A 14,548-nucleotide genomic window follows, 5' to 3' on the forward strand; every position below is an offset into this window, starting at 1 on the left:
AAGAAAGCACAAGGGGCTCATGTTTTGCAGGCTCTGAACAGATAAACTGTCAAAAGGACTCGGTCTCTTCCTTCCACCCAAACAGGGACTGTCATTTGTTAACCTCTAGACACTGGGGAATGCTGGGAAAGAGGAAGTGCTTTGCCATTTGTCTGAGGCGCAAAAACAACACCACTACCTAGCCATCTTAAATAGTCCAACAGGTTCTTTGGAGTCAAGGTCACATCTTGTCCAGAATCAGGGTCACTGGATGCCGGTGTTACAAATGGCTTTCTAACCTCACTCCATAACCCTGCCTCTCTTTTACCCTTCACCAGTGATGCCCTTGCTCTCTATACATCCTTCTCCAACCATCTGTTTTTCCTACAGTGGATTGATCCTCTCGGAGCCCCAACTGAGGCACAGGCTTTGGTCCAGCTGGTCGTCAGCGGGACCAGGCGGCATGTTTCCAAACTGATGCCTGTGTGTGTGAACACCAGACGCCTACTCATATGCATCTTCGCCATAGGGTGAGGGACGCCGGTTCATCAATCACCTCCTCTCTCACTTTATCTTCTTCATCTCTTTCTCTCCACAGAGACAATGGGGGGCTGCTGCATAGCAAATTAATCAATATTTTTCATTTGCAAAACAGGTTGAATGTGATAATGTGAAATACCTACAGCAGCTGCCCAATTCCTATTTAGTAGGCCATCTCATCATTGCATTTATAAGCTGGATAGTACAAGGCCTATTGCTTTCACCAGTTGTCTATGCTTCCCATGGGCCATGTTACACAAGCCATTTTATTATCTAATGACTTGTGGATTTGCATTGGGCGTAATTAGGAAATGTGTGCCTCAGTAAGAAACTCTGCCTTATAGCCCTGCCTTATACCTCAAATAGGCAGACACTGAATCAGCTTCTGAAATATAGTCTACTAAAATCTTACTAAACAAAAATAATTACATTAATCCTGTTAAAAACTGTTGAGGCCTAACTTACAAACATCACAGGAAAAGCTCCTATAGGAATTTTTATCCTATTGATAATGCAGGAGATAAATATACCACAAAGTACCATATGGTCAATATAAAGTCACTGTTGCATACTGCAGAGACGCCTACGCGCTCTATGAGAATATTATAAGTTAGGTGCATCACTAAATTATCACTGTGTTAAGGTGATACTGTAAACAGTACAATAACAACAACAATATGGACTGAAGAAAGAGTAGCTGTTATGTTGTAACAGATAATGGGGATCCAAATAAACAGTAAACAACAGCAGATAAACAACATAAAGTAAGGTACTACACACTCAGTACTGAGTAGCACAGGCTCATCTCAGGTCCCTGTGGGAATTACTGATTTTCATTTGGGTGCATCAGGCTGTGAATTGGTGATGCTGTTGAATTTAAATGAAACATGTTTCCGTGTACGCGCTGGGCTAGAGGTAAAATTTCCACGCTTGACTTGCTGGACATGATTCCCAGCACTCCCCACCTTGTTTTTTTTTTTTTTTTTTTTTCCTCTCTCTCTTCCTTTACCAGTGCAGAGCGCAGTGCGCATGCGCAGACTATCTGAAAACCACATGCGTCTCTCCTCTCTGCTCGGCTCTCTCCAGTGCCAAGGCAGGGAGATGCGCACACAGAGGACAACGCAACAGAGAAATGCGCACAGCTCCCAACCACAGACGGCGATAGCTTTACCTCCAAACACCCCAGATCCGTCTTGGAACAAAATGGGTTAGAGGGAATATGGCAAACTTTGAGGCACTTTGCATGTCATGGGGAATGCCCTGCCTTGTCTGGCAAGCTGTGTTGCCGAGCGGCCGAATTGAGAGCACAATACAGAGACTTGAGGGGGACCTGATTCCAGTCTAGTGTCATTTCTATCCCGGTTCCTTTCCCAGTTTGGCGGTGAGAGATGATCACGGAGCTGCTGTGCACCGCCGTGGCTGTGGGTCTCTATCTCAACACGCTGGACGCAGATTTCTGCTACGATGACAGGTACGTCTCAGCCCCGGAGCGCCGTGCAGCGCTTACGGCAACATCACCCCCATCCGCTCCTCCACTTGACATCTCCTCGGCTTACCTCCGCACGGAAACGGAGAGGGACGGGTCACTGCGCTTCCCCGGTTGTTTGCATGCGCTTTTGTCCGCAGCCTGTAAGAAACCACCGCTTATTTGTAGGCTGCGGCTCACGAATGACAAACAGAGGGTGTAATGGAACTCAACGCTATAATCACAATGATATAAATAAAACAACTTATATTGCGCTTGTGATACTCAAGCTTGACTTAGTTAGTGGTGACCTTAAGATACTCATTGATACTGTAAATCTCTGTTAGCCCAGTAAATGTCCCTATAATATTCCCTCCGGGAGCTATTCTTTCACTTTTACTTGTGAGAGCTCCCGGTCAGACAGGATTTACAGGATTGCTGTATTTGTGCCCCACATTAAAAGTACACAGTGCCACATGCTCCGCAACAACAAAGGAGGTAAAGTTCAACACGTTGATCGCTCCACAGCTGGAGGAGCAGCCTCGGTCCCGTGGCGATGCTTTTTGTGCCAGTGAAGCACTCCTTGCTGCCTGATCAGCGTCTGTCTTCAATAACAGTGTCACACACCCAGGGGGATAAAGCTAATTTAGACTGGGAGTTCAATTCGCAGACGGCTGGAGAAATACGTCAACGCTGTCATGCTTTGGGAAGAGGCTGTGGAGGAAACGTCGGGCCACCTGTCTGCTGGGCACCTAACGCGGCTTTAGGGCGGCGTTATGAATGCAGAGGTGGACAAGCTGTGACCTCCAGGCGATGATCATAGTAAAGCAAGCAAACAACCACAATGCAAAAAATAATAATAATAATAATAATACTCAACAGAAAACCATTCACTTATAAATGCATTTCGCCCATTAAACCATAGCTTCATGCTGCTTACATCAGTTTTAGGCTACTTACTATACATTCACATGATTAAGATTTATAGTAAACTGTATTCTGCATGTAAAAAGTTAAATTATGAAACTTTTGTATTGTGAAGCATATCACATTGCATTCATTTGTTTGAAATGTGCTATATAAATTAAATAGAATTGATTTAAATCAGTAAACTGAGATGAATTCATCTCTGCTTGTTCAGATAGTGCTGATGATGAGTGCAGTCAGTAGCTGAACTGTAACTGGGTTTTAGGACAGATAATTCATCACTAGCCCCCATAAAATATATGCCCTAGGGGTTTTGGGTCCAGTTGGGGGCTACTACACTGTCAAAACTAACAGAACTTATATTTATCAGTTGTGTAATAAATCAGGATTCTGGATCCTGGACGTCAAAAGCAAGATGATACATTCCTCGATATAGCACATTTCTGTCTGAATTACAAGGATGAACTGTTGTTTGGCAGACAGTGAGTAGGTCGCCTCCCTGTTGTCCGCAGCTCAGTCTGCTCAGTCGATGATTGCTGTCTGGCTCGTCTCTCCAAACACCCCTTTAAGGTCAAAGATCCCCCCATCTACTTTTCAGCACCTCTAAGTGACCCCTGTGTATTGTGTGTGAGAGAGACAAGGTATGTGTGTGTGTGTGTGATGTGTGGAGGTGATGGAGGGGTGGGGGCACAGTGGAGAAAGAAAGAGGAGAAACATACACTGACGCTAGAAATGAGCTCCATCCCCAGTCTCCAATTACATCGCACCTTGCCTAGTATTCCCAGCAATGCATACGGCAGTTTGTCATCCATCAGCTTTGTCTGTACATCTGACCGTGACACAGTGAAGTTGTCACCGGGCCCTCCGGAGACGGATCACCAGAGGCTCTGCCCTGCCTGCTCCGGCCCACACTCCCGCTGCATCCCCTCAGTGAAAGTTCAGCATCCACCCAACCTGTGTATCTATCAAAGTCACAGTGGTAATTTACACTCGGCGGGACGGGCGCTGGTGTTTCGGTTCAGCGCTCGCAGATGGAGGAGGTTGAATACCAATCAGAGGTTTGACCTTCCCGGTTGTTCATCAAATAGCGTCCTTTCACAGGGGTCAAGAGTCTCGCGCTCCCTGTCGCTACCCTGAGGGATTAGGGAAGAGTTATGGGACAGGGGAGTGATTGAAGTGGAGGAGATTCGCACTAATCTCCCCAGTGTGATGTTGTAGACAAAGTTGTGCTTTTCTGTAGCTGGATACTAATTTGTTCTTTTCAGCTGCCTTGTTCTGAGCCACAATGCTCTGGTCTGCCCTCTCACCCCACAGTAAGATGCTTGTCACTTGCTGCTCTTACCACCCTGTGATTTTGTAATTGTAGAGCAGATAGTGCCTTTATGTCCAGTGACTCCAGCTTGTGGGGATGCTCTGACCAGTCTCTGCTTTTTCAATCATGTCAAGTGTTTTTCCTGGGCACGGCTCAGGGGCTGGCCAAGAGCTTTGTCGGCCAGTGGTAATCCCAATGAAAAGCCTCTGCGTGTGAAATGACTGAGTTTTACTAGTGCTGGGAGAGGACGTGAGCCAGACATTTTTCGATGAGGGGAAAAATCAAGCTTTATTAGGATGTGATCTGGTGGTTTTATAGTCAGGCTCGTTTCAAGTTGTACCAAATCAAAAGGCAGCCATCGTCTGTTAGGGATTTGTTAGTTTATCAGTGATAAAGACCTTTCTTGTCATATTTCAAACAATCCGCTTGGTCATTTAATGAGTTGTCTTACCTGCTGTTAGATTGATAGCTCAAGGCCTGTGGTCATAGATTGGAAAATTTATTTGGAGTGAACTCTGAACTCTCCCTTGAATACTCATCATGACCGCCTTTGACAGGTTAACGAATGAAGCTCTGCATGACGCTGACATTTCAATGATATTGGATTTTAACAGCACCTTTTGACAAATTGATCCCAGTGATGGATGGTGTTAAACCGGAGGATGAGGAAGTTCTTCAGTTGGCACCTGAGGTGCAGCGAGGACTTTTCACAACAGATAAAAAGAAGCGCCCTGAAATGCATCCTAAGTGGCTTTCAGCGTTCCCAGTCGTCTCCCGAAACATCTGTGACCCCAATCACGTCACATTCTCCCCGCGCAGCTCAGCAATGCATTATGGTTCCTCAGGGTATTGCAATGAAAACATCTTCCCTCTTTGTTTCAGACAAGCAAAACAATTTAATCTCAGGGTGGGGGGCTGGGATGGGAGGAGTTCGGTGTGGTTTGGATGTTGGTGGCTGACACATTTCCTTCACAAGCCGTGTGTAAGTCTGACCCGTAATCGGTGCTGGATCTCTTCACTGTTAACAGCCGATGTTTAAAATATGTGGCATCATATTTTGTTTGTCCCATACAAAGCCTTATACAATGAAACACACCCCATAAATGACATGGACGTGACACAGAGTCATGACGCAGAGAAGTGCCGCAGAATCAGTTGGTTTTCAACATCTGTTGCTTCTCTGTCTTGGTTTCTGAGGTTGACCAGTAAATGCATCAATATGAGATTGTCTTTCGGGGGTGCCCCTTCATAGATCAAACCACAGTGCTTTGAGGTGAAGTGATAATGAATTGCCTAAAGATGCATAATAGCCCACACATTGTTTAACCCCTTCCCACACCCTGACACAGAATGAACTGAACTCCCAAGAAAACCTTTGCTCTCTTTTTTCCTTCTTATTTCTTCCGCTCTTACAGTCTTACATATAAATCTGTCTCTGACAAATATGCAAAGGGAAGCTCTGTTAATAGGGGCACTGTTGTGTTGGATGGAGTTTAAATGTAATGGCCAGTGAGATAAGAAAAGCAGTAAACTCAATCCATTTTAAGAGGGGAACAAAGCTGCGAGTTTTCCTCATGCTGCGCCTTAATCCTGCTTTGCTACTGGCTATACTTAGTTTTACTGTCGCATGACATAGGGACTTTTGGCTTAAAAAGTGCAAATAAACTTTATGTTTCCCAACCTCCTTATTTTAAGCATATAGGTATTGCAGGTTTGGGGATTGTTGGAAAGAGTCTGTTAAAATCACATTAAGGATTCCACAGGAGGGTCACTAATGTTACATTTGAAGGCTTAACAACAATTAGCTGGAACATTTTATACATGTCTTACGTAATAACTTACGTCCCCACACAAAAGGGCTGCGTTTTGCAACACCCGAAATCATCTTTGAGGAGCTGTATCTAATATCAGCCAGTGATGGTTTGTGTTATGGGCTGGCACTCCTGTACATCATTGTGATCAGTTTCGTCTCACCATGGGAAATGTTGCCAGGAGTCTCTGCGCCTCAAGTAGAATAGTTGGTTGCAATTATCCAAACCATGTGCCCTAGTTGTGTTGATGCTGTTTAAGTGATGTGCTTGGAGCAGATAAATATTGAGGGAAGAAGTAGGCTAATGGAGTGAGTGAGCAAAATGTGTTTGGCTGAGTTGTGTGCAATAAGTAACACGGTTGAGCCAAATAAACTAGCATCTATCAAGAGGAATTTTTAGCATTTAGGAAATGAGCTACATTCCCTTAAGACAAGCAAGGTATTAACGTGAACATTTTGGTGGGAGAGACTGTTAGTGTTTATGAATAGTAATTTGAGATCGTTTTGAGGCAAGAGGTATTTTAACCAGATTTGGGTATATCGAGGATTATGTGTTTTAGAGGAGAAACAGGCAAGCCTGATGAAATTTGTGGTTTGCTTGTGGAAAAAAAAAAAAAAAAAAAAAAAAATCTCTAGCGATGTGTCGCAATGGATATAGTCATCTTAAAACACTAGCTTGAAGATTTACCATAAACACACTATCCCTAAGAATTAAGCACTAACATATGTTTTTATTCATCGCCTATGAAAAGAATATTGTTATTGATGTCTTTGTATTTGCAGTCCCCAGTGTTGCTAGATTTGGGGTTGCAGGGAGGAGAGCTAGGCTTGTCATTCAAACAATAGGGGGGTGAGAAAAGAGAGTCATCTCATCTTGATTACTAGCAGATTTAACTCTCATAAGCACTTTGTGGGCAACTTGGAAGAACTCTCAGCAAACTGCAGATGTTAGCGGTTTGATCCTGCAAATGAGGCCGTGTTGAACGGGTTAAAGCAGGATTTCTCGTTGGATTTATAATAGCGTCTGTTTCAGTGTAACACAAAAGAAAGGGCCGCAGTCGTGTTGAAGAGAGAGAGTGAAATGTTTTAGCCGGCGTCAGCTTGAATCCTCTCGTGCTAGAGTGTGCCCTCGCTTTTAGAATCTTTCAAAGGGCAGGAGAAACATACCTCCGCTAAATAGAGGGCAGCTTTAATGGCTTGTTCTTGGTACCTGAAGTGTATTGAGCAAATGCAGCAGTTATTTGTGGCAGCAACATTTTATTAAAAAAGCATGCTCAGGCTGAAAAACAAAATTCCCATTATGTAGGGCGATGCAGAGTTCAAGGGTTTAAATTCCCAAACTTTTCAAAAGCGCTGAGGAGTCGGGGCTCCTTCACACTCAATATCGCTCTCTGTTTGAAATCTTCAGTAAGTCAGCGGGTGACAGTGTCGTGACTTGTTTTGAGGCCGTCTTCATTCATAGCACTTTGTGAAACTGCCTTTATTTAATATTTTTATAGCTCCTTACGCTCCAGGAGGACAGTCAACAATTTATTGAGGAAGAGCACAGAAATAAATCGACTTCCCTTCAGTCTGACCGCAGCAGCAATCTCGAAATGCTTTGACTTTTTCAGTCATCTGTTTAGTGTCCGCATACTGTGCTCTCTCTCCATTCAGACCACAGAGAGCCAGCATGTTAGATGGGGCTTAATAAATATAATGCCTTGTAAATATTCATTACACACATGTTTCCCGGGCCTTCTGATGCACATGGGGATGAGATAGGCTTGTTTATTTTTAGCTTGTCCCTCCTTGTCCCATTGAGTCCCACTGATGCATGCGGATGGTTTAGGCTGCTGCTAACCCTTGGCTGGCCCTCTGCTCTGTGAGCTATGGCCGACCTGCCCGTCTGCCAAGACACGACCGCCAAACCTCAGTCCCACGACCCTCCCTGTATACACACCATATGCAGAACCCAAAACACTGGTAACCATGGACAACTGGCTTGCAACCATGCCAGCGCCATGCAAGATTCACATCCCAAGGCTGCAGGCCACATTTGTCATGTAACATGTTTAAATTGGATGGGTGAAATCCTCAGAACTGCAGAGAAAGCGGTGAAAGCCAAGTCTTCCAAGTCTCTTATCTGGCTAACCGCATGTGTGTTCTTCATGCTTTTTACTAATAGACACCATTCATAACTGTAATCAACAGCATGGGGTTACATTTCTAACACAGAGCACTAAAGCACGTACTCGGCAAGCTCCCTATTCCAATATTGTATTACGCTTAAAAGCTGGTATCCACTTTCCCTTTTAAAACTACAAGGTGGACTTTTTAAAAAAATCAGCTCACAGCAGTCAGGGCGTAATACAAAACCAAAACCAATTGGGCGATCACGAGAATCCCTTGCAGTTCGCCCTTCTACCTTTTATAATCAATAGGCGTCGCGTGTCATCTTTCAGTGACCGTGGATTTTTTCGCCCCTTTCCGAGAGCAGCTGCCAGAACGCAAAATCAAACACGTCTATTTTTCGCCACACTCGACAAAGCACTCATATTACTCGACAGCTAGCGTCAGTTCTGACTGAGAGGAGCGTTGTGAAGCGAGGTGGCTGACTTTGAGCACGCCGTTTCCCCCCCCCCGCATCTTAAGCGGCTGTGTTTGTGCCTGCGTAGGTGTGCATGTCTGCGTGTGTGCTGACAGCGTGCGGCCTTTGCTCGGCGGTGCTGAGGCTCTCATTAGCTGGTAGTGTGAATGACAGGGTAGATGCAACCGGCTCCGCTCTCGCCCTTGAGGTTGGTGTGATCTGTGAGTTGCGCGTCTGGGTTTTCGACTTGGTGGGAGGTTGTGGGTAGGTGGTAGCTGAGAGGGTTTTAACTAGGCTGGAGAGCGGCTGACATGACTCATGCGCTGCTCTGTTTGTGGAGGCAGAACTTAATGTTCTGTGAATGTTGCCATATTCAAAGTTTTAACAAATGAAGACTTTCAGTGTGAGCTACTCCCTTATGTCAAAGAATTGGTTTCGGTGTTATATAACTTTGGACGGGGCCCTAAAGTATACTCATGATGGCTGTTTGAGATGTGCTGCACCAACATTTTGAGCCTCCCACTGTTATCATCACCTCAAGCAATAACCTTTCCTCCCCAGCCTCACGCGTTTAGCTGAGTTGCAAGAATCTCCTCCTGAAGATAGCGGGAAATAAATTGTTTGTATTTCCAATTTTTTTCTTTGACAAATGATTATAATACGATGAGATAAAAATCACCGTGCCGTGCAAGCCGAAATGAAACTCCCACTCCTCTCAGGATGGGATACTGAGAGTGTTCTGCGGCTTAATTATAATTCTAAATCTCAGTGCCCGGCGCTTCACAAAACCAGAAGATTCATTAGCCCCTGCAATTTTGGCACTGAACCCTCGCTGAACGCGGCACACACACTCTCTCCATCTCCATGCATGGCTTGTCGAACTTGCCCCTGTAAAAATATACTAATATACATAAGGCTTTCTGGGTCAGGAGAGGTTCAACTGTAGAATACCCGGTGTGCGAAGAAAATCGGTTTGTGCTTCTCACCTCATAAAAATCTGAGAAGGGTGGATTGAGTGAGTGGGTACGAGGGCTTGAGGGATTTAAGGGTTGGGGGTGGGGGGGATCAAATGACGCCCCACTACCTTTACTCAAGGGTACAGTTATAATGTTAGGTAGTAAGAGGTGTAGGAAGGACGTGTGAAGGAATTGTACTGTAAGCTGTGTCACTGAAGTGTGCTGCAGTGGGTGTTTATTGGCCCTCTGTGTCCATGTAGCGTGAAATCAGAGACTTTCAATGGGAATTTACAGAAACAGGACCTATAGGAGGCCGTTATTCATGTACAGTGAGTGATTCCGGTTGCTGCTAATTGACTCTCAATTTACGAGCACGAACATGACTACCATAATGACCGTTGTCCTTATTTGTAAAACTAGAAAGTGTTTCAAAAAAGTTCCAGAGACCTGTAAAGCATCATTTTTTTTTTTTTTACCCCATTTTCAAATACTATTCAGCCATATGTTCATATTTCATTCCCATCGAGATGATTTACTGTGTTGAAGGGGATAGCCTTTCTCCCCTTCCTGTTTCCTCCTGATAAGCTTATAAAAGAGGAGAACCACACACACTAACACAGTGCACATGATAACACAGATAGAGGAAGTGTGGAAGTCTCAGTACAGCTGTGTTGTTTAGAGATTGTCTCATCGCTGCACAATGGACGGCTATTTGGGGAAGAGATGACAGAACTTGTTTTACGACGGGAGGGAATGATGATGATGATAGCTCAACACTGGAGACAGAATAAAAGGCAATGGCCATTGTGATTGATATGGCTGTGTTTCAAGTGAAAGAATCTGGATGGCTGGCTGCTAAGCTGTATCGAGTTTGCATGTTGATTGTAATTTCCTTTTCCACAATGACATCTATGGTTTTTCTTTCTTTTTTTTTTTTTTTTTTGGGAAGGCTATTTTCTGCTCAATCAAAAAGCCAGTTCACTCAGGTTTGGCTTGACTGGAAGGTCATTATTTTGTGTGTGTAACCCCAAAGCAGCTCATCCTTCACACAAATTGTTCTGCTTAATTATCCAGGAAACATTTAAGCCAATTTTCCCATATTTGACGCATTGCCCTTTTAAGCATTGTTCAGCAGTGTTCAATGCCCCTCATCCATCTAATGGAGTGGAATTGACCTCCTCATTTTCACACTGCTCGTCCAGCGATGGGATCAGTGGCTGGTTTCACAGGTGCCCAGAATCTGCTGGAGATAAGGCGACTCGCTGTTTAAATAAACATGACAGCGATGACTGCAGGCAACCCGTAGCGGAGCTTAACTTTGATAAATAGGAGGAATCTGCATTTGATAATGGCTGTTTTCCCGCCTCAGTCAGTCCGAGATAAACCAGCCGCCTTATTTATCTCTCTGCAGAAAGTAATTTGTTTCACCGTGCCATTTTGATATTTATGGATCAATGGCTATGGGAAAGGCTGTGGTTATAGTGTTTTTTATGATGGTTATGACAGTAATTTCTTTTTTATGTATTTTTGGGGGGCTTCCTGTCACACCGCTTTATCTTTTCCATTGGGTTCCCCCATTGTTATTTTCATCTTTTAATCTGGTGCACTGTGGTGAAGGTCACTGAATTATGCATATACGCCTTTTGATAAGAACATGACCAGTTTGTATGAGAGGCTCCTTGATGCATTTCTGCTTCAGTTTTGATAAGACACACCCAGCAGGGAGCTCTTACTGGATCAGTCTCCTGCTTGCTTGTGCCTCACCTGCTTAAGTTCTGCAACCAGACATTCTCTCTCATGTCAGTCTGGCCTAAGCTGTACCTCAGTGAATGGCCTTTCACAGAAAGAAAACACCCAAAAACACTATCATGTAGTAGATACACATCTCTGCTCCGTAGACGTAAGCGCTCAGCAGATGAGAGCTTTACACAGCCTGGACTGACGCCAACTCATCCACCACCCTGGGTTCATTTTGCCACAATCTGTGCAGACATTTTCCTCCAGGCTCACTCATCACCACGATACAACATCAGGTCAATCCATTACCAAAGGGCCTGACAGAAACAACTGAATCTACACTCAGTCAGAGGCCTCACTGTTTCTTCCTGCTATGACCAGCACCTTCTCACTGATAACATTATCAGCAGAAAAAAACAAACAACCATGTGACATTCCCATCGCAGACAAGAGAGATGGTTGTCCTGGACCGGTGTAGTGAGATTTCTGATTCAGCTGAATTGTTTCTCTCTGTCACGCGCTGACACGCAGATGCACATTGTCTCTTTTTTTGGCTGGTCAAACCGACTGATAGTGTGTTTGGTCAACAGTGTTTTGTTTTGCAGCTGCTCTGATGCAAAAAGTTGAGATTATCATCATGTCAGCTTGTGCAAGCGTTTGCAAACATGGAGAGGCAAGTTCACTGTCTTTTCATTGGAGTCTGCAAAATATGTATGTGTATTCTGAATAAAAAAAAAAAAAAAAAAAACTTGGCTACAACCACTTCTCTCATGCATGTGTCATGACGTCGTCGCATGACATCATGTCTGGTTGTCCCTTCAGTCTATCGTAGAAAGGAATTTTGTACTTTTATGATGTTATACGATGCATTTTATGGTTTTATAATGGAGTTTCCTGCAGCATTTAAAGCAGAACCATATATTTTGGAACCCCTGCTGATAGTTTGACAAACTCGGATAATATTAAACCCCCATATTAGGAAGTGTATTTGACATCCATTACACTGGATTCTGTCACCATCATAATTTATAGGTTATAATCATTAGCACTTGGACTTTGATAGGATTTCTGGCGTGAAGGTATAGGACTGCATTTTTAATGTTTGAGAGCTAAGTGAACACCTGGCCTGAGTCAAAGTAAATTTGAATGACTTTATTAAGCTTGACCCTTTGCTTTGGCCTAAATGATGGGTCAAATGGGCGCTCTTGGGATGACTTCATGTATTTTAATGTGAAAGTCAAGTTCAGATGAATAATCAGGGTATAATGGTTCCATTATAACCAGCCATGCTCAACAGTTCTCACATCAAAATTTGAAAAGATCTTACATAATTGGACCAGATCCTTAAAAATAGACTAGATTTGGATTGGGTGGGTTCTAGAGATACCGCTCTATAGCTACTGTGTCAGTCTTACTAATGCTGGAATGTGACAACTGGTCACGGCAGAAGAAAAGAGGGCCTATGCAGGATTCGATACAGGGCTGTATGCTCTATTAGCGCGGCATACTTGGCGTTTACAACTGTTGCAAGTGTGTCTGCCCGCTGAAAGCTCTCAGAGCGGAGAGAAGCCTCCATCTTCAACAATCAGTTAAGGCAGAATGTTTTATTTTCAGTCTGATGCTCACCCGTTGTGAGCATACATGGACCTAAATATAGCTGCATTTTTTAATTTGTGCTCGAATTACAAATCAATTGCAGTGCAGCATGAAAGCGGGTTTTTTTGAACACAGACAGAAGGCTTTTGAACAGAAACAGAACGCTGCTTTGTTCTCCAGCTGTTCCCTTGGCAATGCCACAGCACTCAGATCCTCCACTGGCTGCCTGATTTGTCATCAGCAATTAGAGCAGTCCTCATTATAAACCCAACAGCAGATCAAAAGTGATCCAGTTTCTCAAAGGAACAGCAAAGTTCGAGCAGAAGTTCTGCCCCTATGGGAAGGACCTATAGAACAAAAATGTGGACTCATCATCTCCCCCTTTGCTTGGCCCTAAAACAAAACTACTCTACACTCTTTCACACTGTGCTACTTTATAGTGGAACAGGTGTTGGGGGAGCACAGCAGTTCGACACTGCAAATTTAAATTGCTTGCAGGGTTGGATGCACAACAGACTGCCCGTGTAGACTAGAGAAAAGGAACTTCTTTTTATTTGGCAAAAGACAGTGGACACAGCTGGAGATGGACACAGACTGCCAAAGTGGTGACTCTACACAATATAGAGGTCCTGCAATGCCCCGGAGAGGAAATAAATGAGGGGAATAGAGTTGTCAGTGAAGCTCATCAGATAATGATAAATCAGATCAGACTGCTCTCTCTCATTCAGTCTGTCTGTCTTGGCTCACTTTTTTGTTGATTGCACCTGGTGCTCTTGGTGTGTATGTGTGGGAGGGCGCGTTAGAGCGTGTGCGCATTCAGGTTCTGTGGCTTACAACCATTGGTCAGGGCCTGACTGAGGCAAAAAGCAAACAAAGACCATCTGAGCCATGACTCTCTCCATGGCCCATCAACATTCACCTATCCCGAGTGGATAAAATCAATGCCAGGCACGATGTCTGCCCCAAGTATTCAACTCTCCATTTTAATTAAAGTGTGGAGGGATTTCTGCAGTGATTAGTTTAGGCAGCTGAAGGTGCACATTTTTATAGGTCACGGTGCCAGCATGACCAGCTTTCTGCAACTGGGCCAGTGCAATTGATTGTGGAAGCAGAAGGTAAAAGGAATTAAAGAGGTGAGAGAGGAGGGAATGGATTGCACCTGGTGCTAAGAAGAACCACGTGTTACCACATGTTAATACTGGAGATGGTGGAGTAGTAGTGTCAGTGGAGGAGCTGTTGTAAGAGTATCAGAAACAGTAGCAGCAGCAGTGTTAGTTATGATATATCACAACTATAAGCAATAATATAGGGTTGGGCAGTATATATTATATGATATAAGACTAGAGAAAGTCTAGGATTTGAGTATTATAATATTGTGGCATCTTTTCTTGCTTTTAAATGCTGCATTACAGCAAATTTATGACCTTAGTTGACTGTTATAGCTCTTCTTTTTTGTCTGTACCTGCCAGGTCATCATATTCACATGACCAATGATTGTTTAGCAAAAATCTCTAAATATCTTATAAAAGCACCAGTAGTCATCCCTACAATATTGTCATTATATCAACGTCAAAATATTCGAAAAAATGTCATGATAATTTTATTTTGTCCATGTCACCCAAAGCTGTAACTGCAGTTGGTACAGTGCCATATTATG

At 43.9% G+C, this 14,548-nt stretch overlaps 1 protein-coding gene across 1 annotated transcript in view; it reads left to right on the top strand.

Annotated features, from left to right (window-relative positions):
* Window positions 1-1,606: 1,606 nt before the first annotated feature.
* tmtc2a (transmembrane O-mannosyltransferase targeting cadherins 2a) overlaps window positions 1,607-14,548 on the top strand; it is a 56,657-nt gene continuing 43,715 nt past the window's right edge. Inside the window, exon 1 of the mRNA XM_030045441.1 lies at window positions 1,607-1,990. Coding sequence (XP_029901301.1) covers window positions 1,908-1,990 — 83 coding nt within the window. The 5' untranslated portion in view covers window positions 1,607-1,907. The remainder of the gene's footprint in view (window positions 1,991-14,548) is intronic.

This window comes from Myripristis murdjan, chromosome 23 (assembly GCF_902150065.1).
Source record: "Myripristis murdjan chromosome 23, fMyrMur1.1, whole genome shotgun sequence".
In the NCBI taxonomy this organism is placed as follows: Eukaryota; Metazoa; Chordata; class Actinopteri; order Holocentriformes; family Holocentridae; genus Myripristis; species Myripristis murdjan.